The 25,448-nt window shown below is 44.0% G+C and overlaps 1 protein-coding gene across 5 annotated transcripts in view; it reads left to right on the top strand.

Annotated features, from left to right (window-relative positions):
- Nucleotides 1-22,013, top strand: part of LOC119164704 (uncharacterized) — a 70,251-nt gene extending 48,238 nt beyond the window's left edge. For all 5 annotated transcript variants that reach the window (XM_075873935.1, XM_075873932.1, XM_075873934.1 and 2 more), the window contains 4 exons: nt 3,435-3,576; nt 4,803-4,942; nt 11,655-11,763; nt 19,359-22,013. In XM_075873935.1, coding sequence (XP_075730050.1) covers nt 3,506-3,576; nt 4,803-4,942; nt 11,655-11,763; nt 19,359-19,779 — 741 coding nt within the window. In that variant the 5' untranslated portion in view covers nt 3,435-3,505 and the 3' untranslated portion in view covers nt 19,780-22,013. The remainder of the gene's footprint in view (nt 1-3,434; nt 3,577-4,802; nt 4,943-11,654; nt 11,764-19,358) is intronic.
- Nucleotides 22,014-25,448: the final 3,435 nt, after the last annotated feature.

Below are 25,448 nucleotides of genomic sequence, written 5' to 3'. Positions count from 1 at the left end.
GCCGTAATGGAGGTCTCCAAAAATGTCGACCGACTGAAGTTCTTTAACGTGCACCTATCAGCTTGACTAAGCGTGTAGTCACGCAATATTGTCGACTCGTAACTTGTATCAGCAGTTCCATTCTGCATACCCAAAAGTTTATGCAAGGTGTCGCCCACTGGAATGCTCTGTTCACCACTCTCAAAATATTCGCCACGTATATGGTAGCTGTGCGCTTACAGCGGTTACCGTCGCGTTGTTCTTAATCCGGAGATGGCCACGCTATTTACTAATTGCAGCCAATGATGCTTAGATACTGCATGTGCATGTTTTGGGGCTCTTAATTATTCTGGGTTCATTATAGTCATCAAACGTACAATGATTAGTTTCTTCGTGCTGCTTGATTGTTTCGATGTTTGGTGGGTTGATTCTAACGCAGCAGTGAGAAAGGAAAGATGTGGCGTTAGTACCGATGTTATCGGTGGTGAGCCGTTGGTAGCTGTGACAAAAAAAAACAAAAACAAACAGGACAGTTATGAGAGTGTTACATTTTGGAGGTCGCTCAGATGCTCGGTGTTTACGCAGTTCGTTCCAAATAGTCACGATTTCTTAGACACGCGGTACTGACATGACACCAGTGGAAATACGCGTGACAACGGTAGCACATACTGCTTGAACAACATCAGATGCATGACAATTTTTTTTATTTCGTTTTACTAGTACCAGCATTATAATGAAGTGAATAAGCGAGAGATTGTGACGAAAAATGCGGGTAATTCCTTAAGTTTCTGTACGGTCACCTAAAACTCGGAGTGATATTGAAACGGCCGCTTAACCTTATGACATCATCTATTTGGAGGCCGGGTATGAGTTAGAGTGGGACACAGAAGAGAGAGAGAGTGAGAATAAAATGAGGAAAAGGCAGGGAGGCTAACCAGAAATTGGATCATCTGGTTTGCTATTCTGCAAAGGGGAAGCAAGGCGGGAAAGAAGGCGGAAATCAAAATAGACGCACGAAAAAGAAAAAAAAGTGAGCAGGGGTGCTAAAGCCTATTCTATAGGCCACAATCACGCAAAAAGTTCAATAAAGCCTTCACTGATTTTTTGTGCGAAGACAGATCATGTCGCCTTTCAAGCACTGTCTGTTCTGACAAGGGTCTGTCGTCAAGGCGAGCTAACGTAGCAGCTAGCTGCCGTCTTTGCACGCTGTAGCGAGGGCAGTGACAGAGGACGTGCTCTATCGCTTCATTGCAACCGCAATAATTGCAAGCAGCATAGAAATTGTATCATTCAGTGAAGAAAAAAATGCGACGTATTTTTGCCATCGTGGCATCGGCCTGCTTCAGGGACAACGCTCGAGTGCACACTGCGAGTATCATTAAAGTGTATGCAAAAGTCTGCGGCTTTTAGGATGTCCAGTTCTCACGCCTCATTGCTCAGCCTTAGTGCCCAGTGGCTGCTACAAGCTTTCAAAGTTTAAGAAACATCTCTTCGGGAAAAAAGATAGATCGTGGTGAAGGGAAATAAGTTGTTTGTGCCAGTTTTAAAGACCAAAGTTGATTAATATGTGGGGTTTAACGTATCAAAACCACCATATAGTTATGAGAGATGCCGTAGTGGAAGATCCAGAAATTTCGACCACTTGGGGTTCTTTAACGTGCAGTCAAAAATGAGCACACGGGCGTACAACATTTGCGCCTCCATCAGAAATGCAGCCGCCGCAGCCTGGATTCGATCCCGCGACCTGCAGGCCAGCACCCGTGTACCTTAGCCGCTAGACTACCGCGGCGGTTAAAGACAAAAGTTAAGACTATTAATTGGAGGTCGTACGCATGTTATTTCAGGCGTGAAAAATGGGATGAGGAGATGTAACAATTGGAGAGATTTTCCGCCCCAAATCCACGTTGAGATTTTGAAGGGCGTCGTAGTGAAGGATTCCGAAAATTTCGACGATCGGGTGTTCTTGAACGCGCACCTAAATCGACATACACGGACTTCTAGAGTTCTTGCTTCCAGTGAAGTGCGCGACCATAGGACGCTTGGAGGGTTGCAGTAAAAAGAAAAATATAGTGATTATAGACACACTCTTTTATTTGTAACGTCATTAGTCCTTTATTTGCGATAAAAAAGAAAATTCTACCAAATTTAGCGAAAATTTTTCGATCAATTTGAACAGCTTTTTTTTCTGAATCAAGTGGTACCATTCCTTCAGTTCAATGGGGTTCCCTTAAGTCACTAAAGGCGTATAGCGCATAAAAAACTATAGCAAAAATATCGCTTCCGCGAATGGAAGTACAAGGAAAGGTAGCTATAAAGTGAAATTCGAGACACAAATGTCACAACATAAACAATATCTAGCGTCAGGAAACACAACTATGACGACAGAATTTGTCATGGTTCTGTCATTTTGATACAAAATTTCATGACGAGCATTCTCGTCAGAAGAAGCGAGCGGGTCACAAGTTGGTCAGGCAGGACATTTGCGGTATTGTCTTTGCATCGGTGGTGCACCCAACCTTAATGCTTTCCTTGAAATTTCGTTTTCGATTATTGAAGTATATTAGAAAGGTGCAGACCAAGCTGGGATTTCATGAGTACAGATCTCGTCATTTTATCGGCACCAAGCAATGTCTGCCTAGCATGTGCATAGTCCTCAACAGTTCCGCCTTCGCTTCCATGCTATGATAAAGAGTGTCTCACCAGGTGTTGATCAGCCCCGCGTCTCGTAGAAAGAGCGATCGGCAGTACTTGTAGCCTCTCTGATTTACGCGAACTACCCCACGAGCAAGCCAACTTCGGTTGAATAAAGCCCCTGTATTACACTCGTGGGGCGATTGTCGACAGGTGCCGAACGAGTGCCCTCCCAGACTGATCGGTGATGGCATACACCATTTGCGGCAACCTGCTTCAAAAGGAACAGCCACATATCATTATCGTTATCATCGTCACCACAAGTCGATGAGCAACCCTTATGCTGAAGTGAACAATAGAATTGCTGTGCACTTCTACATTATATCGTTGGCCTTTGAGGTAACACTTATAAGAAGGAGTAAGTGCACATTACTGAAAAACTTGACGGGAAGAGGGCGGTACTGCAAATGCGAACTTTTGCTTTCCTAGAACATGCTGCTTCTGATCCATACCGGACCACTGTACCAGTGTGTGGCTACTGGCTAAAACATTGAATACTTAGGTGGAGGCTTTTCCCTGGCAAAGCAATCGATTTCACATAAATTTTGCGTCCCATAAACCATGGCTGCAGGGTGTAAATGTGAATTATCGTACTGTTTGGTACTCAATGCTTTCACTGCAAAATATCTGAACATGGTGACCCTGTATTAGCTACGCACTATCAGTCTGTGCTGCGAATTTCTATTTTCAGTGGTTATAGCTTTGAAGCTGTTGGTGAGCAGCTCTCGTCCCCAGATGCATTAGTTCTATCTTGTTGGTCACAGAGAAAATCAGTGCCGCCGCAAGCAGCCGCTGCAGCCCGGAGCTGGCTTACCATTGCTACCATGACGTGTCCATGAAGGTTGTCATCGACCACTGGGTGCCGGAGTCGAGGGATGACCCACAGTTTATGCCTATTTGCACTAGGTAGGTCCTTAGGAAGTCATAAGTATAAGTGCAGGTTTTCATGTCAAGGAATGCCTCAAGGAATCACAATGACGTAAAAGCCACATTGCACCGACAGTCGGTGTGCATCTTTGTTAGTGCTCAGATCTGAGGTGGCCGTTCCTGGGTGGAGCATCTGTTGTCATTCGTCGTAACCGGGATAAGGAGATTAAACGATTATTGGAAATTTCTGAAAGCTCAACTGAAATGGTTGAGAACCAATCGTCCAGAGCTCCACTGACTATAGCTGCAGACCGGGCCGGACCCGGGTTGGCCAGCTGACTTCCCAAAGCCTGACCCGAGAGTCACACCTCCAACTACCAGCGTGGTTAATGTGTGTAATTGTATGAACGCTGAGTTTGCCGCGACAGGACGTGAGGGACAGCTGCATGTAACGTGTGTCAGTGTATGAATCTTACCGCACGAGGGACACTCAGTGAATGGAGGCCGGGACAGACGTCTTTGCTTAGGTGCCTTGAGCAGCGCGGTACTTTCCTTTTCCCTGTGCTGGCTTGATTACTCGGGAACCTTCGCCTCCGAAAACCTACACAGAACCAACAAAAAGCCGTGTGAACGAACACAGCGTAAGATCGCTTGGCTCTCCAGCCAACTCAGGCTAAGCAGTGATCATATTTTTTCACCGTGGTTGGCTGGATTACTCCTACTTTTTACGCCTTAACAACAATAAAAATGATATATAAATATATATCCCCTTAAGTAGCGAGTTAGGACACGCTGTAAGAAACGCGTCACGTTCTCGTGGCATAATTTCAATCATTCAGTTTTACATACCAAGCAAGAAAATGAAAGAAAGCGTTGTTCCGTGTGAGATTCGGCAATAAAGTAATGAGTGTGTAACTAATTATCTAATACTTCTGCCCCCAGTCAGCTTGAGTACTTGCATAAAAAAATCCGCTATTAGGCCTGCAATGCTTGCACAGTTTGTTTTTTCCCGGTGACTTCTGTGGAAACTTTGAGGTGTAGTCGCCTCCCACATTTTCATTTTGCGCGTTTTTTCGTTCACCAAGCGGCTTCTCGCCGTAAACACGGTGTCCTTGGTACCGTGAAAAAGCAATTTACTTTTACGAGAAAAATAATTTTGCTCTTTAGGGTACCTTGAAAGGCACTTCAACTCTTTTTTCCATGGTCATGACTCCTCGGCGACCCATGTATGTGTGTCACACGCTTATGAAACTATCTCTTTACAGCTGCAAAGAGTTGCCGCTTCAACCCGAGTGCAAGCATTACTACTCGGGTTGCTTCGAAAGTGAAAAGCGACAGTTTCGTCTGCATGAGCAGGGCTACGATTATCTGCGCTTCTTCAGCAGGAGGCTTGACTCCTGCATCAGTGAGTATTCTCCAACGCTTAGCACATCTTCTGGCCACATGTTGTGTGTTCACTTGATGGCGTCGCGTTCTAAAACTTGGTTTCCAGCATGAAGTCCTAATTTTCACCCTAGAAATCTTGTAATGCTATTTATGTTTACCGAGCTTAGTTTTCATTGAGCTAAGACATTGGCGTAGCCAGGAGATGGCACACTGAACCCGTGCCTCCCCCCGCCCACCCCCTCCAAAATTCTTTTCTCCCCATGCCATATAGAGCTAAAAGTGATCAAAAGTGACCACTTCAACACAGGTTCGCCCCCCCCCCCCCCTATAATACAACGAGGTGTGCCCACTGAAAAAAAATTGCTGCCTGCACCCCTGAGCTCAGAAATACAAAGAAAGCTGCACCTGCGAAAAAGTTGCTTCAACAAGTAGCTTCAACATTAACAGCCCTTTCTCCATATAAAACGAGCCACGCATACTTTCTATGTTTTCACGAAACATCAGTCAGAAAAAACAAGATGTTAATGAGTGCTTGATTGTGAACGCAATGCATGCTTTAATAAAACTGCTTATGGGGAAAATTAGCGACGCTTCATTTTGAGTTATAGATCCTCCCATTAGAATTCATGGGAATTTGAGATGGATGGAGCAAAAAAGAGAATAAGGAATCTTCAAGATATGCTGAATTCACGCATTTGTGAGACTAACCCCCGTATTCAGAAACGCTCGTGACTTGAACATGAACTCGACTTGTAACCACCTTCAATTCACGGCGTTTGAAACGCATCTTTGCTGTTTTTGCTCCCTTGGAACCGCCTAAAGACAGTGCGCTCCAAATGCGTTTGTGCTGCATTGAAGTCGGTGGCAAGTCAAGTTCAAGTCAAGCAGCGTTTCTGAATACGGGGGTTAGTCTCGTTGCCACGAAAGCTAGTCTTCGAGAACAATATTCTAAGATGATTTATATTTGGGCTAGTTATTACTTACATTGCTTCACTGTGGCACAAGATACATCTCGTGAGAAAAAGGAAATAGAAGAGAAAAAAGTTTTCTTTCTTCTGTTTCTTTTTCATGAAATGTATTTGCACCACATACAGTCAAATGTACTTAACCGATCTTCGAGGTTTTCTATGGTTGTAAAACCATACGACATGAAGGAGTTAATGGTGGCCTGATAGAATCCCGTTGCAGAAAAGCATCAGTGCTTGTGATAGTTGTTTCAAAAAGTAAACACAGGCTGCCTGAGTGAAGCACGTGGGGTGTATGTTGGTTCTGGTAGTGCCAGAAATAGAGATTCTGGTAGAGAAATAGAGAAATAGAGATTCTGGTAGTGCCAGAAATAGAGCCTACCGCTTGAGTGCCTTGCTAGGTGGAGCACGTGTTGGTGGCCCATATTGCATCCCAACTGCAATCCCTAACCTTGCTTTGGCTTTTTGAAAAACAAATCTTCCTTAGACTTGCAGAAATGAGGCCGCTTCTTAGAGTCTCGACTCAGCAGGTCAGTTAGCGGCTGAAGAATAGGTTGGGAGTTACCTGCGAAAATTTTTAAGCCACCGAAGCTCGTGCAACCTTTTTTCGGAATGCGTTTGGAGTAGGGAAATCTTCACTCACACGCAGCCGTGATTTTAGCAACTTGATGCTTTGAAGAATGTCCGAGGCTTGAGCTCTGAGAGTGCATTGATGAAGCTTTAGGGTGAGGCCGTGTTCATGCAGTCGCTAAGTGGATGTCGAAACTGTGCTTTGTGTTCGAAAGTGAGCTGTAAAGAAAGCCATGAATCAGCGAAGAAACCGCGCTGAACACCGTTATTGGTTTCATGTTGATCTTTCCTGGCAGTGCTCGCCTGCACACGCTTATTTCTTTTCATATTTTTCAACGCACTTCCACTACCAAGAAGAGCTTCACAAGTTCAGCTTGAACAATTTCTGCCTCACTCTTAAAACTTTTCATCTTGGGCTTTTCACTCGGCAAGATTGGGTTATCTCATTTTAACCAGGTTCAACGCCTGCGATTCATCCTGGGGGTCAAGCACTTTCGCAAGTGTCAGGCTCTTTAAACATATTCGCCCAATTTACATGAAGAGTGCTGCTGCTGCAGAGTTATTGTTAAAGATGAAACGCCTGTAGTTCTAATAGGTACTCTTCCTTCCACTTAATCTACCTGTGATCTACCGGCTACTGATGAAATCTCAGCTTCTTGCTTTCAGGTTGTGTAGGCTGAGGACTGCGAGCTTCGTAGTCATAGCTGTTCCGCTCCAGAGAAGTCTGAATCGCCAACAACAAAATGCACCCGAAACATCGAACAGAGTTCCTTGGAGTCCGTATGCTTGTAAAGGAGCGGTCTCGAGTTGGCACCCGCCTTCACTTCCAGTTGCACCTTTTCCATTTCTTCGCAGCTGAGCTGGCTCTTTTCAAGTGCTTTGAGCCACGAAGGCTCATTTCTCTGGAAAATCTACCACGCGAACCACCTAACCAATGCGCTAGACGGGAAATTAACTTCGACTGTCCTCGATGCGTTGATGGAGAGCTCGTAATCATAGTCGTTTCGGCCTTGTAGTTCACCAATATTTTAATGTATTCGTTGAGGGATAATGTGTCTTGAGTGGGTCACTTAGCTTGGAACGTGACTTGGAACTTTGCAGTCAAGGACTCTCCGCTGATATTTTTTTCGTTATGGCACACAATGTATATCTATACGGATAGGAGCGTTCTTAGGAACACTTCAGCGTGTAATTACTGCACGCATTGTTGGACGACTGCGTCGTGTCGCTCCAACAAGCCTTTTTTGTCAACCTGTTTTTCAGTTTTTATGAACGTGTGAACACGGAATCATGGTTTTTGTGATTCCAAACAGCTGTGCTTGATTGTCTTTCCTATTAATCACGTGTCTCCTATATCTCTCGTCAGTCATTCCTGGCAAGCGTGCCGTGGACTCGGGTAAGTGCCGTTCCCCAGAATCTGATAGGACCCCTGCTACTAGTGGCAGGAATGACTGGGGAATATGTGAGATGGTGTTATCATCGCTGATCGTTTCGACTGGCAGAGCACATATCATGAAATTGAAGTCACACCCTAGAAAGACTTTTTGGTGACTTGGGGTTTGTAGCATCCATCAAAACGCTAGCTATGTCGACCGCTACAGTCCTGGAACTTTCATGTTCCTTACAATTTCTCCTGACATTACTTGCCAAAGATGGTCGGCTCCGCTCAACAAGCTGCGGCCATAATCTGTCTCTTCATCGAAGGATTTTTTTTGTCTGCTGTGAACTTGCCTTCAAGACGCAGCTTCTGAAGGAAGTGGCTGTCAACTTTCGGGAAGACAATGTCGTGATAGATAACTTGGACAAAAACAGCACGCACTATGGGTGTGTCGGAATCGTGTTGGCAGCGCAGGTGAACTTCTACCACCTTCCGTCTTTCCACAGTAGTTGGCGATGCGCAGCCAAGCGTGCTGAATGACACTCGAGTTTTTCGCAGTAGCTTCAGCTGCAATTTTCCAATGAAATCTTTGGGATGTATGGTCTCTGGCTTTTGCCATCGAGAATCCTAATGTATCGGAATCTTTTTCCGTTGACAGCGAATGCGCGAGAAGTCTTTAGGTGCACTCCTCTGTACATCTTTGTGCAACCACTCGACGAATTCTTGCCGCACAACATCACTGAGTGCGAAGTCCCTGGTGTGGAACCTGAAGCCTCTGGTGTTGATGAAGCTTTCACTGTAGCCGATTTCCTTACGTAGTTAGGTTCTCACATACTCCATGCATGCCTTCCGTGTCAAGCTGAACACGCAAGCTTCACGTTGCAAGACAGTGCCAGGTGACCTGACGACGTACATCTGTAGCAGCGATTGTCTTCAGCTAGCTTCTTTACTTATCGAGAAGAGAGAGATGGGCGTCACCAGTGCGTGAGCCATGGTTCTTTGACCCCCGAAGAAACACTAGCTCCAGCTGTTTCATGCGCTCTGCAGTACAGAAGCAGTGTTGGTTCTGCCATGTCTAGCTCTCTGATGACAGAGTCTTTTCTTCGACAGGTCATTGTACGAATGGCTCACACTCCTGTTGGCTTTTCATTTCGAGAAGTATGAACAAGAGCAGCTCTTTGCAACACTGAATCGAAGTCAATGAGGTCCACGCAGATCAGGAACGATCCATTGCAGTCCTCGCCACCTGCAGCACGACGTGGTCTAGTGGGAGGTCCCCTCGAGGCGTGCGATGAAGAACGTGTCCGCACGAGGGGTTTCGACACCAAAATGTAAAGAAAGCTTTGAATCGTCTAAGAAACCACACCGAAACCATTGTTTGTTCGTTTCTTTGAAATTGTGTCTCGTACCCACTCACAGGGACTGGCCCAGAAAGCGTAGAGTACTTTTTTGTGAGCATTAGAACAATGCTCGCACTAAGGAAAGCCGTTATGATGATAATAATGATATGGCCTAAAAGCCTAAAAGAACGCTGCTAACGGTTCCATATTCTTCTTTTCTGGCAGTGATAATGATGACGATGTTTCCTGAAATTTTAGCACTTACCCACTGACGGGGATCTGGCAAGAGCCCAGTGGATCCTACAAAATAGATTTAGGATTAACATTTTGTAAGAACTCAAATTGGTTAGTGATGAAATTTTTATTGTAATGGTAATTATGAAGGATTGTAATCTTAGCTTGCCCAATTTTGCGTCGCCTTCCAATGACCTACACGCGTTTATTTCTTTTCAACTTTTTGAACATGAACTATCTGCTATTTGCGGGAGTCTCGACATTACATTGCATCATACGTGACCTGCTATGCGCCAGCGTTCTCTGCCTGCATGATAAGTTCACGACATACGCGCTACTACTCAAATTACCTCAAAGACGATTATCTACATTGGAACGCATGGTTTGAAGCAAAAGAATTTAGCATAGAATGCTACTTTTGGTTTGCTTCGCATGAAATTAATTACCACAGAGAGTAGGCTCCCAGCAGATGTACAAACTGAAACATCTGTGAACAACAAAAAAGGTTATCAAAAGGTAGGTAGCACGAACAAACAAAATAAAAGGGCCACAACACCGAACACGAACACTAATGGACCAGTCGATGAAAGCGTGTGACAGAACAAAAGGTTGCCAAAAATAATATAAAAGGCTGTACACTAGAACAAAGTGGAAGGCCGCCATTCGTAATTTCATCCTATACACACTGCTGACCCAGTCATCAGAATTTACTCCGTAGATTTGTTGCTTATGGCGTCAGCTAACTTTGCGAACCGTCCACATTTGTGACCTGTACGTGCTCGCTTATTTTTGGGAAAATCAATCAATGAACCCTCCAGCTATGACTCATCGCTTCTGGTGTGCGCTGCTGTGCAATCTACGCAGCTACGTTTCTACACTTTATTCTCAACGAAGCATCATCATCATCATCACCATCATCAGCCTAAGCCCACTGAAGGACAAAGGTCTCTCTCATGTTCCGCCAGTCAACTCGGTCCCGTGCTTGTTGCTGCCACGTTATACCTACAAAATCTAATCTGATCACCTAATTTTCGGTCTCCCCTTCACGCGCTTGCCTTCTTTTGGAATTGAGTCTTTGATCCTTAATGACGAGCGGCCATTCTTGCCTTTGCGCTACGTGCCCTGCCCATGACCATTTCTTCTTGCTTGATTTCGACTGTGACACCCTTAAGACCTGTTTGTTTCCTGAAACACTCTGCTCTCTTCTTGTCTCTTAGGGTTACACTTGTCATTTTCTTTTCCATTGCTCGCTGCGTCGTGCTCAATTTAGGCTGAACCCTCTTTGCGATTCTCCAAGTTTCTGCTCAGAAAGTTAATACCGGTAAGCTGCAGTTGTTACATACCTTCCTCTTCAGGGATAGCGGCAATCTACCATTCATGATTTGAGAATGGTAGCTGAATGTGCTCCACCACATTCTCGTTCGTCTAGCTATTTCAGTTTCGTGGTTAAGCTCCACGGTTCATACCTGTCCTAAGAAGACGTGCTCTTTTACAACTTCAAGTGCACTGCTACCTATTTGAAAGTGCCGTTCGTTTGTGAGGTTGTTGTACATTATTTCTGTTTTTTGCTGATAAGTGTTAAAATCTATCTTTCTGCCCTCCTTGTTATTTCACTAATCATGAATTGCAACTCGTCTTCTAATTTATTTTTGTCATGTCGACGGCGAATAGAGGCAACGAAACATAGAAGTAGTGTTTTAACGAAATGGGCCTGACTATTTTAGGAGAACAAATATTAAGTGGAACATAGCTCAGCAATTTTTCCGAAAGTGAGCCCCCGCAGGCATTCCTCAGAAGCACGCACATTGATGCTACGGGTTTTTCAGTATCTCAAGAGTAGGATGTAGTTGATAATTGCATCGAGTCACAGATCTGCGCGCCTTTATACGGTCAATGTTGAAGTTGATTCTGGTGTCAGGAAACAAACGTCATTTCAGTCCCGTGTCATCGTGTCAATTGGCAGGGGGACACGTTATCGCGATGACAATAAACATGCATGAATTCTTCCCGCGGAAATTTCTCAGTGCGGTGGGTCTTTATCTAAACTTTTTTGCTTTTGTGACTTGTCTTTCACTTCACTTTCATGTTCAATTGTAGATTGATTCGCTGTTCTTTTTGACCTCTTTTGCATCACTCGGCTCCAAGTGGTGTGTAGTTTGTGCATGCAGGTGCCACTTTGATTTATCATTTGCGTGATTCTAATGCTTAAACCCTCCTACCGTGTCCTTTTTTTTCTCGCACCAGCTCCCTATTTTCTTCACATCTGTGTGGACATTAATGAGTTGAAGAACTGTGCTTTGGAGAGGCCCCACGTGTCTCAGCGACTCCGTGACTTCAGGAAACAAAGCTACGCGTGAGTACATTGATAATCTTATAAATAATCATTGTTGGGATTTATAACATCCCAAGATCGCCATATCATTATGCGAGACGCCCTAGTGGAGTGCTCCAGAAATTTCGACCACCTAGGATTCTTTAACGTGTGCCTAAATCTAAGCACATGGGCCTCAATCAGTCTCGCATCCATAGAAAATCCGGCCGCCGCGGCTGGGATTTGATCCCGCGGCCTGCGACTCAGCAGCCGAGTGTCTGAGCCACTAGACTACTGGGGAGTGAGGCTGAGTTTATCAAGTCCACCGCACAGATAAACAGATTAAAGCTATTTCGCTTGCGAGCAGAGCTGTGATATAAATGTTGACAATGAGAGCCGTTCCTTGACTTTAGCACAATTTTTCATAAATGGCAGTCAAGCAGTGTACCTCCAGAATTTCTATTTCGTTTAGAAAGAGAACAAAAGAACTGGAGCTCTTGCCTTGTGAAAATGTGGGCAAGTGAAATATTGCCTGACGCGACACTTTCTTTCTTCTTCTTTCTTTCTTTCTTCGTTCATTATTCGTTACTTCATTCCTTCTGCTGCGCTCCTTCTTTCCTTCTTCGTGCCTTCTTTCCTTCCTTCTTTCCTTTGTTTTTTCTTTTCTTTTTCTCTCCTTTCTTTCTGCCTTTTTTCCTTTCTTCTTTCCTTTCTTCGTTCCTTCTTTCTTTCCTTCTTTCTTTTCTTCTTTCTTTTCTTCTTTCTTTCTTCCAGGGCCAAATTTTTGTATACTAGCATATTCTGTACATTATCGGGTGCCATATTTTTCACTCAAGACGTCAGCACCGTAATTCGGTATTCAAAAGGCTTCGCATAGGAGCACGACACCTGAATTTCGTTCTAATAAGCGAGAGCCGATAAAAAAGGTGTTGTACTACCCCATAAGTAAAATGATCATTGCTACTCGTTGATTGTAACAACCAATAAGTAACGTAGGTCATGAAACTTGTTGCTTTACTAGCAAGATTACAATGCCTAATTAACTGACGACGCGTTAGATAGTCAAAAACGAGACATAAGCCAGTGCACTAGTTTACGTCATTACTATTAAATTCTCGTCAATTTCGCCATCTTTCAACCCGAAAGTGTTTCGTGCCGGGGTCCACCAAGACTTCAGTGACGCATTTCCGTCATGGAAGTGCTGTCACCGAAATTCACGCGATCAGACGGCAAAGAAAAGAAGTTCAGTCAACGTGAGTCAAACCCTTGACCTTTCAAATCACGACAATGGAGGCCGGTCACACACTCGGCGTCACGGTTACACGACTTGAAGGCTTTCCAAACGCGTCTTTCAAATCTCACACTCTGCTCTCACATTGCTCTTGGTCGGCGGTGTGGTGTCACCCTCTAGAAGCGATAAATTGAAGTAGTGCATCAAAACCGCGGTTTCCGCGATTAGCTCCTGCAACACATCATTGCTACGCGTCCCATTTGGTGCGTTTTCAACAGAATTGCAATTTTGACGACGCCTTAACCACGAGGCAGCGACAATAGCCCAAGTGTCAGCCTTGCTTATAGCATGAATCCATACCACAAATAGCTCGTCGACGCGCGCCTACCCAGCCTGATTGCCACACCTCTTTCCTTGCTTAAGCTCGTCCCCAAAACGATCGCAGCTGGGGTACAGAAGGAGAGACATGACGCGCATTGCGTTTCTCTCTAGCACACTCATTGTATTCAATAACTTTAACACGTCGCCGGATGGTGACTGTAGCCCACTTATGCGTCCAATGAACGACGATAACCTGGCTGTCGAAGCCGGAAAAAGGGAAGTAAAAAGATGAAGAAAGAAACAGAGCAAGAAAGAGACAGGAGGGAAAGAAATGTAATATGAACCTTGAATTGGCTGCAGTGGCGACGATGATGATTATTATAATGATGAGGATGATGATTGTGATGATGATAGCCTATTTGCATGGCTCACACCCACTTTGGAAGATCGGCGTTCGCACACGCTCGTCGTCCTCAAAGAGCACAAGTGTGCCTGTACTGCCTTGTGGGCCGACGAGAAACAAAGACAGTGTTCTAGTAGCACCTGCTTATTTGTTTGTTGACTTATTTATTTATTGCTTCTTTATTCACTCATTTATTTACGACAGCAGGACTCTTATGCACGAGGTTGGGCGCGTGTTGTAGATAGAAAATCATCATCACCATGTGACGGCATGCAATATCTTCTTGTTTGTCGTCATCAGCTGCCTGCTTTGCCTCGCTCCCAGAACACGTATGCACAATTCCGCGCCGTTGTAAGGTTTACCGAGTTTCTGTGGCACGTACATTTCGACGCATGAGCGGCTACCTCGTTTCTGTTTATAAAGTGGTGAAGAGCGGAGCTGTGACATATACGTGCGAGGAGTATTAATCATTATAGTCTTTCTTGGGCTACTTCCACGCCATCATATGAATATGAAAAACACCGTAGTGGAGGGCTCCGGAAATTTTGACCACCTGGGGTTCTTTAACGTGCACCCAAATAAGCACACGGGCCTACAACAAGCACACGGGCCTACAACACTTCCGCCTCCATCGGAAATGCAGCCGCCGCAGCCGGGATATAGTTATGTGGGGCTTAACGTCCCAAAAGCACCGTATGACTAATGGCGACGCCGTAGTAGAAGGCTCCGGAAGTTCAGACTACCTGGGGTTATTTAACGTGCGCTAAAATCTGAGCACACGGGCCTACAGCATTTCCGCCTCCATCGGAAATGCAGCTACCGCAACCGGAATTCGATCTCGCGACCTGCCGGTCAGCATGTTATGCTCAAGGTTGACCGCACGTGTCGCTTGCTTGGTCGCGATTTGCCTCTAATGCAGTGCGAAGGATTGGCGATGAACCAGTGGTTAACTTAGGAATAGAGTGTGGAATTCAGACGAAGAAAGAAGAAAAGAAAACCTATGGCTGGTAGAGTGGCAAATATAGAAGTTTTATTTTCAGAAGTATACTTCATGTACTAATACATAAAGTGCAGAATCATACAGTTGTATGCAGTGAGCTAATAAAGTTATGAAAGGCTGAAGTTGAAAATTTTGAACGAGAATAATTCAGCAAGAAATTTATTTTGCGTCGGACAGAAAATCTAAATTTCGCATACGACTACGCAGATGTCCCTGTGGCTCAGAGAAGAATCCCTAAGAGAAAGATTATTTTCAAAAGAGCTGTTCCTCGGTTTGTCAGAACAAACTGGAAATGTTTTAGCTGAAGAAACATTGAGAAGTTAGCGAAAAGTGATGAAGGTTTCTGGCTCTTTATCGTAAAAGCCTAGTGGAGATGGCACCTAATCAGAGCTGTCAGAGAAATAACAAATTACCATCGTCGTGAAAGGGCCCCTCTTTTTCACTTGCGTTTTGTGCTTAGCTCGCAAAATACGTGAGGACATTTTTCTAGCACACGATGAGATAACTGTTACTGGGCGAGTACTAGAACGAGTACTAAGAGACAAAGAGAAAACTAGATAAAGAATCTTACTTTCACCTCCATATTTTTAACCTAAGATAACTGACCACCCTCTAAAATCAAGAGTAATTTTTTGCCGAACAAACATTTACCACTACTTACTTTTTCCATTCACAATCTACCAGTTGAATCGGCTTCCACAGGAGATTGCAGACTGCTGCACTGAAGCATCTATCAGGGACATATTGCTGCTGTCATAGCTGCATTTTTGTTACGATCTGTTTTAGGGACGAAGCTCTTAAGGCGTGGTTACTGTACATCTTCTGAGGTATGTAGTTGTAATTGTAGTTAGTAGCCACCTCTAGTTTAGTTCTTGCAGTGTTCACTAGATGGCGGTAGCTGATGCGAGATAGTATAGAACGCGATGGCGGTACTTGGAGTGCTCACTAGATGACGGTACTTGCAGTTGATGAATAGATGCGAGATATTATAAAACTAGATGGCGGTACCTGTAGTTAATAATCAAAGATGCGAGATGTTATAACAGGAGTGATGTCACATATGGCGAGTGTCATTGGTGGAAGGCAATCGTTCGATCTAGTGCGGCGACGTACGCTAGGGGACGCGTTGTAATAAAATTCATTCGCTGTTGGTGCGTCGTGAAGCTGCGCGACACCGCTACCAGGATCCTGCCGTACGAGAGCGGGAGGCCGAAGCTGCACGGCATAAACATACAGCGTTTCTCACGTATTTAAATGATGATGAACTCGGGGAATCGCTCGGAAGATTTACGGTTTTTGAATAGTTCTTTTTATGTAAGCGTATGTAACACGGTGTATTTACCCCCTGCAATAATGCCCTCGGGTGTTGCAGGTATTTTTAATAAATAAATAAGTAACGTAAAGATAAGCATAGAGTAAAAAAAGAAATGGCCCCATACAACCAGTTAAATACCTAGTTAAAAATATTTGCGTGGGCTAGAATAGCCAGGTATAAGTGTATTCTGCAAGATATGGGAAAGAGACAGGCGTAAGGGTAAAATCTATTGAAACCAGATCCAGCTAGGTGCCCACTAGCTCTTATGTGATACCACCTTGCGCGACTTGGAGCAACTCAGAAGGTATGCGATGCTGGCTTCTTAGTAGCACGTCTTCAGCAGGTTTCTCTGTAGCGCACGTAGAATACAAGGCAAAATTAAACCACATGCTAACTGGGAACTGTTCAAAAACAAGCTCATAAGTCTCAAAAATAAATTTATCCCTACTATTCTTATCAAAACCGACTCACTCAATCAGTGGTTCACTAAACGCCTAAAATCCTTACTCAACAGAAAAAAACGCCTATACCGATCAGCGAAACCACGCAACGATACCGACGCCTGGGAAAAATATCGCCTGTGCGCCGATCAGTACATGAAAGAGGTAGCTGAAGCAAAAGCTAAATACTTCTCAGTGGATCTGCTATCTATTCTAAAATCGAATCCTAATAAGTTTTGGCGTTTGCTTTCACCAAAGTCAAGTAGCAACCAAATCGAACTTGTTGATTCAGGAGGTCAACCGATAAACAGTGAGGATTGCGCATCCGTCCTTAATGACTACTTTGCATCAACATTTAACCCCGCCAATAGCACTCCGTCTCGCCCTCTCCCTTCAGTTCCCCTCGAGAACTCTCCCCATTCGACATAAATCCTGATGGAATTTCTAACTTAATTCGTAATCTTAAATCTTCTTCATCGGCTGGCTGTGACTGTATCACCACCAAGCTTTTGAAAAACACTGTCCATTATTCTAGCCTATTACTTTCTCTAATATTTTTGCAATCCTTAGAGCTGGGCACCGTTCCAGAGTAGCGGAAAAAAGCCCAGATTATACCGATCTTTAAGTCAGGCAACCGGTCAATCCCAGCTAATTACCGTCCAATTTCTTTAACGTGCATTTGTTCTAAACTATTTGAGCACATTGTAGCATCTAGTCTCATGAGCCACCTTGAATCAATTAATTTCTTCCATCCACTTCAACACGGCTTTCGCAAACATTTTTCCTGTGATACCCAGCTCGCCGAATTTACGCACGACTTACTTAATTCCATGAATAATACCCTTCAGACAGATGCCATTTTTCTGGATTTTGCAAAAGCCTTCGACCGCGTACCTCACAATCACCTGATTCGCAAGCTAACTTCTCTTGGTATTCCTCCGAATTTATTAAGCTGGATTAAGCACTTTTTGACGAGACGCATGCAGTTCACGTCAGCTAATAACTGTCAATCAGCATTTGCTAAGGTAACATCCGGCGTGCCGCAAGGTGCCGGTTTATGGCCCCTTCTGTTCCTCATCTACATTAATGACTTGCCGGCTAACATTAAATCTAATATCCGACTTTTCGCTGACGATTGCATCATCTACACCGTCATCAATAGCCCTGCCGATGCTAATAAGCTACAACGCGACCTCGACTCAATTGCTTCATGGTGCAATAAATGGCTCATGCCCCTAAACATAGATAAGTGCAAATCATTATCATTTACCCGTAAGCGTGCCGTACTTGCCAACATATATTCTATTAACGCCGTGCCCATAGTTTCCGTATCATGCTACAAACATCTTGGCGTTCACTTGACTTCATCGCTATCCTGGACTACCCACATCGATTCCATCTGCTCTACAGCATCCCGTACACTTGGCTACCTTCGACGCAACCTGAAGTGCGCATCCCCCGACGTAAAAAAACTAGCTTTCATCACCTTCGTACGCCCTAATCTTGAATATGCTTCAGCAATCTGGCATCCTTCACAAGCCTACCTAACAGCTAAATTAGAGGCCCTGCCGCGGTGGTCTAGTGGCTAAGGTACTCGGCTGCTGACCCGCAGGTCGCGGGTTCGATTCCCGGCTGCGGCGGCTGCATTTCCAATGGAGGCGGAAATGTTGGAGGCCCGTGTACTCAGATTTGGGTGCACGTTAAAGAACCCCAGGTGATCAAAATTTCTGGAGCCCTCCACTACGGCGTCTCTCATAATCAAATGGTGGTTTTGGGACGTTAAACCCCACAAATCAAATCAACTAAATTAGAGTCCATCCAAAATCACGCAGCTCGCTTCATATCTTCGCAATACTCACACAAAACCAGCGTTACCGAGCTAAAACCCTCTCTTTCTCTTCCAACTCTTGAATCCCGCTGCTTGATCACCCGTCTATGCCTTCTACACCGCTTCAACTATCATCCACGCTCAAGACATCAGTTGCTCCAATCTGCTCACAGAACTTCATCGCGCGTAAATCACAGCAGGCCCATTGCACGCTTCAATGGCCGGACGACAGCATTTATCACCTCATTTTTTCCTAATGCAATAGCCCTCTGGAATGCCTTACCGGATGACTACGCTTCATGCGCCGACAAGGAAACGTTCCGCGCAAAACTGAACGAACATTTTTTTAAGCCTCTCTCCTGATAATCTCAACTACTTCGTGTTTATCGCCAATCGTTTTAGAGTTGTACTTAGTTTTGCTCTGCAATTGTTTAACATATGTAAAGCATTGTGTATTCTTTTTTATCTTGTTCTAGTTCGTTCATGTGATTTCTGATTCCTGTCTCCTGTGTAAACTTATTTGCTTTTATTAGTTTTTTTTCTATTGAACATTGTACCCTATCTTGTTACTTGTCCACCCTTATGTAACGCTTTCGGGCCTTTAAGGGCGAAATAAATGAAATGAAAATGAAATTTCGCGTGGCTTACCGTGAGCTGTTCTGCACAAGCGCTAGGAGCAGTGACGTCACACGCAGTACAGCTGGCGTGCTGGAGAATTCCTTGGAGCTACTGGAGTAACGTGTCACTAGCGAACCGTCGCTTGACTCACGTGATCTATCACTCGTTTGCCAGTCCGTCCATGCATCCGTCCGTCCACCCATCTGTGGTTCGTTCGCTCGTAGTCCATCCGTCAATCCATTCGTGTTTGTGCATTCGTCCATGCATCCGTCCATCCATGGTTGGTTGATTCAAGGTTCATCTGTGCGTCGGTCTGTGCGTTCGTAGTCCATCCGTCCGTCCGTCTTTCTATAGTTCACTTCACGTATATACTCGGAAAGCCAAGCTGCCTCTGCAATTTTTTTTCACAGTGGTAAGGATATAGTGTGCAGTTATGAGGCCATGTTCAAGCACATCGTTGCCCTTTCCTTTTCTTGAACAGACTAGTTGAAGACTTCACCGCCTGCGTGGACAGAGCGTTGGAAAGGTGCGACAACGATACCGAAGCCGATAACCTGAACTTTGTCAAGCTGGTGCTGACTGCTACCAGCAACCTGAATTGGTTCGACGAAGACACCGAGCCCGAGTCTACCACGACTCCAGCGACAACGACAACACCTACAGACGCACCGGCGACTACTAGGTATACTAAGACCACGACTAAGGAGACGGCTACATCTGAGACCATGGCCGCGTCCTTGCTGTCCCATGAGCCGACGTCCACGCCAGCTGCCACCACAGAGACAGACTTCACGGCTACTGCTCAAACTCCAGAGTTCACGAAAGCCCCCTACAATGCCGCTCCATCTGTGAATGCTTTAGGAGCTCTTGTGCTCGTCACGGTTTCCTTGCTTCAGGTGTGAGAAGTCAGTTCTTAAGACTTTTAAAGAGAGCATCACCGCAACGAGTGTGCTGCAATTTGCAAAGCGGTAATCACTAAGAAACCTGAAGGAACCCTGTCGACATCACTTGGACCATGTAGTGGTAGTAAAGCTCTCGGGTTGTTTCATGAAATGAAAATTGTGAGGACGCTCGGGACGTCCTTGGCAGGCAGAGGTTACGCATCTGAGTAGGCTGCCTGAACTTGAAAAAAAAATATCTGTGCTTTGGTTTAGTAGCAATTTTAACTTGTGCTGGTGACTATGAACAAAGTATTCCACCTGTTATAAGCGGCATGACAATCGAGACTCCGTAACAGACCAGGGCGCAGATATCAGCGCTTATGTGAACAATTTTGGTAGTGATTGCATTGCATTGTGCTTGCTAATATAATGAATTTGTTTAACGAGATGGTAAACTTCGGCAAGCAGTTTAACTTCAAGTTTTATTTCTCAAGGTATTACAAAACAGGAGAAAGTATACAGAAAGAGGTCTTATAGTTAAAGAACTGTAGCGGGACCTCTCGTTATCAATTACAGAACAAGTATAAATATGCAACGGTCGTGAACAGAAATATATAAGAAACTATCATATTGCTTGAAATGATAAAGGTACACGTTGGAGCACAAGATTCTTTTGCATATAACACAAACGAGAAAAAAATACCCTGAAAAAATAGCGATTACAAACAACAAAGGAAAAGACAAATAAAAAAGTTCAAGTTCACTTTAAATGAAGAATCAGTGGTATTTACAAAGAAATCAAATAAGCTTTTAATGATAGTTGGTATGAAGACTGTCAAGGTGAAGATTTAAAAAAAACTGGTAGATCATTCTATAGTTTGACGCTTGCAAAATTTACAGTTTTCCGTAGTTGCTTCGGGATTTTGCAAGTAAAATGTTATTTTTGGAAGAAAACTTAAAATTATTAGGGGCGAAGCTCCTTAAGACCTCACGATGTCCGCCGTCTCGCGTCTGTCCGTAACACGTCTTCATCTGTCTGACATATCTGAACCATTTTTCATGTAACCTTCAACTTATAAGCAACAGAGGGCGTTGGTCGTAACCGTTTTGCATGTAACCTTCAACTTATAAGCAACAGAGGGCGCTGTGGTTAATTGTAGATTTTATGGCGCTGCTGTCAACGCTATATATATACATAACAACGTTTCATACCACACATTCTCTTCTCTCATATTGACGAAGACAAACGCAGGAAAGCGCGACGTGCTGAGTATCAGGGACGCCGTCGACGGGAAGCTACCGCGGAGACAAAAGAGAAGGAAGCGGATGCAAAGCGGTGACGGTGACAACACAGTTCTACACCACAGACTAGGGCTAAGGAAGCAAAGGCTAAGCGGGAAAAACGCCAAGCTGACGCGCAGTTGAGACAACTTGACGCGGATGCAAGGCGGCAATACCGACGAAAAATTCTACACCACAGATGATAGCTAATGAAGCTCTGATTATGAAGTCAAAACGTAACCCGGAACTCGGAACCTCATATCAGCTATAAAGAAAAAATCACCGCTATATCACAATCGGTTTCAGCGCTATCTCTTTGAATAAAAAATATATAAGTATCACAACCACAATAAGTCTCAGCACTATCTCAACTTTAATCACAATAATCACCTCCGAATGCTTCGCCCCAAAATTATCTTCAAGCAGCTTGCAATGCAGTGATTTTTTGGGGTTATCAAGACTGTTTCGACCAATGACAAAGTAATTTCTGATTATTGAGCATGCAATAAGTGAGAATACCGTGATTGTAGGAGTTAAGCTTGTTTATTGTGAGCAGATTTAACTGAGTGATACTGGAGGTAATGTGGGCGTTTTAAGGAGCCAAAGTGATAATGTGAACATTTTAGATGTGTTGCATAGGGGCTATACGACAATGATATATGAGGCCCCATGATGCTATACAATAATCTACATGACTGAAAATAAAAGCACAGCATAATGTCAAAAGAGTGTGCTTTTGAAAGTAGTGTCTCACCTTTAAGAGGACCCGGACACCGTATGTGGTTTTCCTCTAAGAAGTTAATGTGAACGTTAAATTTCAAAGATGAAATAAGTCGAATACTTAAATGCGACCTTGCTGCCGAGTAATAAATGAGCGAACCAATCATGTCGTAATGTTCCCCGGATTTCTGGCGAAAGGGTAAGTGTTCGTGACACTGTGTGTTCTGTAGAATAAATGAGAACCGGAAACCGGAGATGTTCGTGGTGTGAAAGCCATGGCATTGCTTTTACTTGGCGTCTCGCCTAATATCGTAACGTACAAATGGGTTACTATCTTGACTTAGTGTCTCAAAATGTCTTTTATACGATCCAAATAGAATATCATATAGAAAGCATGCGTTACTTTTTTTTATTGATATGATATATAAGGAGATGTTAAGCATGCGTTACGGATGGCTTTTCCGCCATGTGATTTGAATTAGAACACAGCATCACTGCTTTAAAGTGATCATCTTGTAAGGATGTTACAGAACCCTAATGTTTAATCTGTGCTTCAAAAAGTAAGGGTCGCATAAAGAATGCGTTCATTCTTGCGCGCACAATCTGGTCTTAAGATGGTAGTTAACGTAGCCCTCAATCTGAATAAAAAACATGTTCACGCCATATTATACAGCACAGTAAACTACATGTCGGTGAAATTGACACAGAAGGTGCACGCACGCGTCAAACCATATACAAAACAGAGCGTCTATTGTAAAAGACCCCAGGAGCGGAATGCTCGCGCTACACAGCCTAACGGTGACCATCTGGTATAAATAAGCACATCTTAAGACGCTGTTCTGTGCCAGTGCGGATATTCCTGTTCCGTAGGAACAAGCAGTAAATATTAAAGAGGCTCTAAAGCGCAAAACGATTTTCCCCGTGTTAAGAAAGAAGAATTTCAAAATCTCGAGAACACCACTCTTACTGCAACATGACGGTTGGTAAGCAAGAATACGCGCGAAAAGAAAATGCGGCGGAGACGTCCCATCAAATTCCCGCATGGAAGACCCCAACAAAGTAAATTTTGGAGGCGTGTCAACTTCTGCCTGCATAGATTGTACTAAAAAAAAAATGTAGTGCGTTGCCATCTGTGGGCGCCATAGTGGTAGCATACGAAGTTTCCAAAAACTTCTTTGAGCCATTGTCACGGAAACAAGAAAATACATTGTGTAATATGTTACGTCATGTGGAATTTCAGCGCGAAATTTAAAAATGGAACTTTGACCTACGTCCTTCACTAATAATGATTTTATGACAGTGAAACTTGTGAATTTATAATAACCAGAATGCAGTTTATTGATACAAATCAAGTCATTGTTTGCTTTAGTGTCCCTTTAAGAGAATGGGCGTTGATTCGTGGTATGCTTGTGGTTGCTCTAGAAGGGAGATATCTCTTAATATTTACTCGCCGAAGATTCAAAAACCTTGTAATCTTTAATTCTCAATTATCACCTGGCACGCTATTGTATTGGCCATGAGTTCCTCGAGAGCCCAAAGCACCCTCAGCTCTTAAAGTGTGTTTTAGTGAGAAAATCTCTCTTTCAAGGCTCTTTGTGGACAGAAAACACTCTTAGACCCTAATTTTTGGAAATATTGGTTAACTGGACGAAAGGGTGTTTTGCTTGCTTGAAACCTTTTTCAGGGCGCGAATTGGTTTACAGTGTGAGGACATAGATGACTACCAGAGCCGAAACGGGTTGTCCCGGCTTTATCACTGGCTTTGTCGCCCAGTCATTGCACTTAGTGAAATGTGCATGACTAGCCAAGCAGCGTGGAACATCGTACAACAACGAAACTGAATTTTGATGGTAGGTACACCGATGCACAGGATTCTCAAAACAGTTATACAGGAGGGTGCAGAAAGGTTGAGAAAGTTCCTTTAGAATGCACCGTGTTCTTCAAAATCTGTAAGGCAACGCACGTACCTGTGCAGCTGCCCGCGATGTCGATGCTGTTGCTGAAAATAATTAGGTACGCCTGTGTGCATTTGAATTTGTGAGCGCCTAAGACCAACCACTCTTTGCGCAAATTACATCTTTGGAAGTCTGGCGTTATTCCGCGCTTCTGCTACGAAATGTTAAATGCGTTAAGGACGCTGCTTGCAGTGCACGAGATTCATACAATATTCTTTCTTTTTCTTTGTTATGAAAGAATATCGGGCACCGGAATATCTTTGTAATAACACCCCTGCTTTCTGCACAGAAGTCCTGGGTTCAATTCTCACTCGAACCAAATACTTTTGTCAGTTTTCTGATTGGTACCGTTCTTTAGGACCTAAATGAATTTGTTCGCTCGTCTTAAGGCACGTATCTCAAGTTCTCGCTCACGGTAAAACCAGATTTCTCGCTCAGAACCAACGACGCCGAAGCCTGCTCTGACCCCAAAATTTATGCGAAACTAGCTCTTTGACGCTATTGCGGGAAAATAGTGTCCATTCTGGTTAACTTTCGCTACAATTGCGACAGGGAGAGCTCTCACGTCAGACTTGTTCGTACGAAAAATATGCTTGCCACCTCGATGACACAAGGCAGTAATCATAAGTCGACCGCATGATGGCACTGGGCACTTAAGAAGGAAAATTTCAGCGAGTTTTTGCCAGAAACAGTTTATTTTTCAGAGCTTGTATGTTGTAAGGATAGTTTGACGTCGTCCAGCCACGTTTTCTACTGTCGTATTTATCGCTGCGTGGCATCTCCATCGTGTGCAGGCGCACCTCGATGTACAGTGTTCCAACAATACGCTGTTATGCGATGACTTAGCTTAGCGGCTGAGGCACAACGCTGCGATACTCAAGATCTCGGGTTCGACCTTCTGCCAGGACGGTTGCACTTTAAAAGACTGTAAACAAAAAAAAATGAATCATTTTAGATTGATAAATCGTACACTGACAAACCTAATGTCGTTTATTCAACCACAAAGTTCAAGGTGTCATTTTTAAATTTCGCGCGATACTTTGGCCTGTGACGTCATGAATTACAAAGCTCATATGCAGTATTTTGGCGTCATTCGCTCTACAAAATTTTCTCAAACATAAATTTCAAGCTTATTGCCCCCTAAGAAGACACTTCGCTTTGTTTTTTATTATTTTTTACCGTTCAGGAACTACGTGGGCCTCAGTATAGGCATCGTCAAATTATGTGACGTCGCGGCGAATGGTGCGGGAACTTCAAGGTGCCGTCGCCACCAACAGCCTCGTTTTTCGCGATTGCTCAATTACAGTAGGTGATGTAATAAAGAGTAAGTTGAATTGTAACGATTTGAATTAGGCGTTGTTGACCTTTTACGAAATATGAAGCCAAACAACCCTGATAGATCTGCCCGAACACCTCCGGCCCCCATGTGGTACGACGGGTGTAGTCTCGCGCGCGGCAACATTTTACGGCCACTGACGTCAAGCCTGCGCTAGACTTTCTGGAGACCAGATGAATACAAAAGTTATACAGGGAAGGTTACATTCCGAATAGACATTTTAAATGGACGTTTATAAGCCGGTCAAGATGAACATTAACCACGCTCGTCAAAATCGTGCATCGGTATAATTTAGAACATTGCATTACCAATCATTAAACATTTCCTTACGTCTTCTATACACTTTTTATTTCTGTTCTATTCAAATGACTTCGAACTGCTTATTGAGCAATCAAGGT

The sequence above is a fragment of the Rhipicephalus microplus genome, chromosome 9 (genome assembly GCF_043290135.1).
Source record: "Rhipicephalus microplus isolate Deutch F79 chromosome 9, USDA_Rmic, whole genome shotgun sequence".
NCBI classification, from domain to species: domain Eukaryota; kingdom Metazoa; phylum Arthropoda; class Arachnida; order Ixodida; family Ixodidae; genus Rhipicephalus; species Rhipicephalus microplus.
The sequence above is the reverse complement of the archived record's forward strand: the minus strand, read 5'-3'. Positions and strand labels throughout refer to the sequence as shown.